The following is a 4,957-nucleotide window of genomic DNA, read 5'->3' as shown; positions in this document are numbered from 1 at the left end:
GTAGTGGCAGATCTTTTCTTACATATTGTGACATACATCCGAATGTAATGGATTATTAAAAAAGAAGAAATGTAGTGCAGGAATTAGTTCATTCTGTCATTTGTTGAGAGAAATCTGTGATAAAATTTTTATTAAACATTACAAGGTCAAAAAATAGATAAAACTTGAAAAATTTACATTGTTGACAATAATATCTATCGCATGCATTTAGAAAATTGATTTAAATGTAAATTTTTAATGCTTACTTGTGCTGTTATTGTTAATAAGCTGGTAAAAACATCTGTACTGGTTATTTAATACATGCAATTATTAAGGGTATTTGTATGTTGGTTTTCTGACTTATTGTTCTGTATCTCTGTGTTTGAACAGAATCTCAATGCATTGTACATCTTATTACCGTTGATTAGAGACAAGTGTTCGGACTTTGCTATAAGCCCTGAAATAATCTGGTATAAATTGGTTATCTTGATATGATTAGAAGAGATGAGTCATGTTTCTCTGTATTTAGTGCAGTTGCTAGGGGAACTATAGGCTTCGCCAGCAATCCCTGTACATCTGTCATGTAGAATCAGTATACAGTTATCACAAACAGTTCATCTAACATCATCTCATTTGTTCTCATTGCAAACTGTAGTTTCAAGAGGTATAACACATTATGATCATAACTTCACGAGTACATTTTAAAAAATTACTTACCAAGGCAAACATGACACTGCGCTAGACCCTTCCAGTCATTTATACATAATTTATGAAACAAATCAATAAGTCATCACTGAATTTGGAAGAAAAATAGCTATGCCACCATTTCTTACAAAAATTTGAGTTTTAATAAGTAGATAAAAGATCTACTCTCTCACAACATACACAAGGAAAATGTTGTGCTACTGTCTGGTACTGCTAAATACAAGTACGTTAAAAAAAAAAGTAGGGGTCCTCCGATCAGGATTTTTGAGGCCAGGGTATTTTTTAGACATTTTTCAAAAATATTTATCTCACCTAAATGTTTGATCATGCACTGCATTTTTGTTTTTACAATCATGCAATTGTTGCACAATAGCTTATACCGCATACACACTGCAAAGTGCAAACAGAGTAATGTGACCTTGGCATTATGTGTGTGCACTGCGAGTGTGCACGAGCGCTCAATCTCCAGGTTTAAACACTGGCAAGAATTAAAAAGAAATGCAATTTATAAACTTTAGTGATGATGCGACACTGCCTCGATTGTGCAAGTGACAATTCCTGTGTTAACTGTGCAGCTGCAGCTCACTTACAGTGCAGACGCGATTTGATTTAAAGCTATTTGCGCATTTTCAGAGAAAGAGCGCGCGCGCAGTGATTCACTCACGCTGTGAAATTATGTCTCACAGAAAGTTTTCAAATTAGCTACTTAAGTTATTTAATGAAGAAATCTAAACTGTACCTCACCTTCAGCGTTACAATTATTTCACCCGCGGCAGACAGAGACTGAGACTGTGCCGCTGCGCTGCATGTCCTGCCAAACCTCTGACGGCAGGCGCATCATCAGCTTGAGATCGGTTTTTTGAGATCGGACACCGCCGATCAGTCATCCCAAAGCCATTATCGGCCAATAGTGATCGATAGCCAATCAATCGGAGCACCCCTTAAAAAAAAAAAAAAAGACTGGCCCCATCTGAAAATGTGGTTGTGGTCATCCTCATTAATTTAATACTTCTGGTCCATGTTCTGAGGTTGAATTTTTGTTTTGCTCGGACACAGTAATTTGCTGAAGGCTCTTTTGAAGCTGCTGTGGCACAGAGGATACAGGATTGGATTGATGGATGAGTTTATCCACAGCAGCCAGAACGAGATTTCATAAAGGTAGTGCTGGACGCACTGACCATGACATGCTGCCCGAATGATCATCAGCAGCGTGTAGGGCGCCCAGCAGAGTCCAAAAACACAAACTATTACAGCTAGAGACTTTGCCACCTTTTTATCTCTAGACAGGCGAAAGCGGCTGGCCAGACTGGCAACCGTATCAGGACGGTGTCTATGTGATCCACCTGAATGATCCACGTAATGAAACTGTGCCTCACTGGATGTCAGGATCCGATCTCCGACTTGCAGAGGAGGCAAGTCTGCGATTGTGCTGTCTCTGCGTTTAGTCTGTCTTCCATTGCCGAACTCTGCAGCAGACACCTTTACAGTAGAAGGTAACCGGCAGCACCGTGACCTTGAGGACAAGTTGACCTCCCTTTCCTCGACAGGCCTCACAAAAAACACACGCTGTACATCGCCAGTTCTGACCGGCTTCAACTTGAAGCTCCTAAGCCGAATGTAAGTCGGCTGTTCTTCCCTCACTGCACATCTGTTGCGGATGTTGATGTAAATGCTGAGGTTGAAGTAAGTGACGCTTATGAAAGGTGTGAAGAACTCGACAGTGGAGGCAGTCATCAGAAAATACCAGTTGAAGTAAAATTCAGCATAGCACTCTCCATCTGGCACTACACTTCCTCCTGTGATGTGTTCCCAGCTGATAATAGCTGGACCATAAAGCAGGAATGCTGCCAGCCACACGCAGAGCATCTTCAAAACAGCCTCTCTAGTGATGCCCTTCTGGCAATGGTAACTCACCTGGAACACAGATTTATAACTGATTTAATATGCATTACACTTAGGCCTCGATGGATGAATGGATGAATGGATATTGCACTTATAACTTACAAATATAACCTTTTCCCTGGTTGCCAGCTGAAATAATTAAATATTATGATTAAATGGATGTCAGAGTGTATTTATCTCCAAGTCAGAGACAAGGGGGTTCATGCTTTTGTGTGCTGTTGCATAATAGAATACAAATTAATGCTGGCAGATGATTGTTAAATGTTAAAGTGTGCATGGCATTTGCAGGTCTGCACTCATTGTGTCTGCCCAAATAGTTATGTATATGTGATTTTGTTTCAAAACATTACGCTTTATGTTTATGTGACCAGCTGACTCCTGAGTTAAATTATCTGTACACATTCAAAATGTTTAAAGTAGCCTAATACTCGTTATTTATTGGAAATCTGACATTTCTCATTTTCAGCGGTATCCATTTCACTTTATTCTGAAGGTATTAAAACGTATAATTATGCTATTTATTTCCATCAATATTCTAATAATGTAGACTTTGTAGCTATGTATACTTATTTACAATTTACTTGTTAATCTGATTTATCTATGTTCAAATTCAATGTTTTCTCCATAAAAAAGTACATTTAATGGCCTGATAAAATATTATTTCTGTACTGTACACTGTAGTTTGAAAACATTTACGACAGTATTTCACGCAAACATGAACTCTCTCTTTTAGTCACCCTCATGTTGTTCCAAACCTGTGCTAAAACAAACACTGACCCCATTTGGTTTTAACTGTATTCTTCAGAATCTCTTGTGTTCCACCTAAGAATTGTCATACAAATTTGGAACGAGATGCGAGTAAAAATGATGACAGTATTTCAATTTACGGTAAACTTTCCTTGTAAGTAATCATCTTTGTGTTGTTGTTGTTATTCTGTGCTCTTCTCTGTAAAAGCGTGGATAATAAGTACATTTACAAGTTTCAGTGTCTGTCAGTGGGGGCTCAGACTCGTTTGAATTGCCATTCTCCAACACAGATTTGGACAAATAAGGGACGAAAAGAATTCGCCCAAATGCCATAGTATAACTGCATTACCAGCACATTCATGTGTGTCTGCGGAGCACTCACAGCTTTAGTGACGGACTGAAACCTGTCGAAACTGATGAGCACGATGTTGAAGACCGACGCGGTGCACAGCATATAATCCACCACCAGCCACAGTTTACACAGACCTCTGCCCAGTCTCCACTCACCCGTCAGGACATAGGGAATATACACGGGGATGCAAAACCCGCCTGAAATTCCAATAAAACACACATACACTTAAAGGACACAGTAGAGTTAATGCCAAAGCCGAAATACAAACAGTCATCAAAGTCACTCACCGACAAGAAAGTCCGCTATGGCCAAATTTAAAAAGAAAAAGTTGCCTTGTGTGCGTAAACTTTTCTCAACCACAAAAGCTAAAATGACAAGCGCGTTCCCGAGAACTGTGGCGAACACCAGCAGTGTCATAAGTACAGTAAGGAATATTGAGGTGGATGGAGAAAACTGGCCGTACTGCGCGCGCCGGTTCTCGAACGTGTCCAAGTCGCCGAGACTCGTCGCGTTTTCTATCTCCAGCCCGGTCCAGTTGGGCGACTGCGGATTTCCTGATTTCCACATGAATGAAACGGCTGTAGGTATCCCGGGAGAGCGTGCCGCGGACAATAAAGTCGTCTGCATGGTGCTTTCCTCTGTAAACAAGCAATTATGCATGACAGTCAGCGCGCAAACGCTGCCGAGCCATCCGCGCGCCCGACGGAGACTGTGAGCTGCTCATTCACAGTTCAGCGAGCGACGCGGGCGTTCACAGGTTTTTATACCGACAGGGAACAGAGCGTTCATTGGCTGCTTATTTAACGCTGCTCGGTCTGATGTCGACGACTGCGTTAGCAGTGTTCATCCAGGATTAGTTAAGAGTGTCAGACGCCCAGCTCTTGTGTTGTCATCAATGTTCTGCATCTCTGTGATAACAGCCCAGTGTGCTGTGTCTCCACCTCTCACCACATGCCGCAATCAACTTGCTCAAAAATCAGTTTCACAAAATGTGATTTAAAATCCTGCTCTGGTGAAAAAGGAAATAAATCAGCCTTAAATGGTTTGTTGGTCTTAGCTGGTTTAGCTGGTCTCCCAGGCTGTGGTCAGAGGTTTAAGGTGTCTTCTCACAGGCCCAAGCTGGTCTTCACCTGGTCTCGCTAACCGCCAATCGTGACCATATGAAAAATGGCTAAATCTTCTCTAAAACCACCTAGTCTAGGACTAACAAGGACCAGTAAATCAGATTAGGCTGTTGAATGTTCTATAGAAGATCATTATTTTTAATCCATT

At 41.0% G+C, this 4,957-nt stretch overlaps 1 protein-coding gene across 1 annotated transcript; it reads right to left on the bottom strand.

Moving 5' to 3' along the window:
* Positions 1–72: 72 nt before the first annotated feature.
* LOC109056293 (histamine H3 receptor-like) lies at positions 73–4,549 on the bottom strand. The gene is made up of 3 exons (XM_042760580.1): positions 3,973–4,549; positions 3,716–3,882; positions 73–2,598 (listed from the first exon to the last, which is right to left on the bottom strand). The coding sequence occupies exons 1-3, from the start codon at positions 4,343–4,345 to the stop codon at positions 1,687–1,689; spliced, it is 1,452 nt and encodes a 483-aa protein (XP_042616514.1). The 5' UTR covers positions 4,346–4,549; the 3' UTR covers positions 73–1,686.
* Positions 4,550–4,957: the final 408 nt, after the last annotated feature.

Source organism: Cyprinus carpio, chromosome A7 (assembly GCF_018340385.1).
Source record: "Cyprinus carpio isolate SPL01 chromosome A7, ASM1834038v1, whole genome shotgun sequence".
Lineage (NCBI taxonomy): Eukaryota > Metazoa > Chordata > Actinopteri > Cypriniformes > Cyprinidae > Cyprinus > Cyprinus carpio.
The sequence above is the reverse complement of the archived record's forward strand: the minus strand, read 5'-3'. Positions and strand labels throughout refer to the sequence as shown.

What these genes read in the sequence shown, in the direction of transcription:
- LOC109056293 (XM_042760580.1), bottom strand. Translation starts at nt 4,345, where the DNA reads ATGCATAATTGCTTGTTTACAGAGGAAAGCACCATGCAGACGACTTTA. An exon ending in CATAGCGGACTTTCTTGTCG is followed by an intron (nt 3,883 to 3,972) that starts GTGAGTGACTTT and finishes TTGGAATTTCAG; the next exon opens with GCGGGTTTTGCATCCCCGTG. An exon ending in TTCAGTCCGTCACTAAAGCT is followed by an intron (nt 2,599 to 3,715) that starts GTGAGTGCTCCG and finishes TCTGTGTTCCAG; the next exon opens with GTGAGTTACCATTGCCAGAA.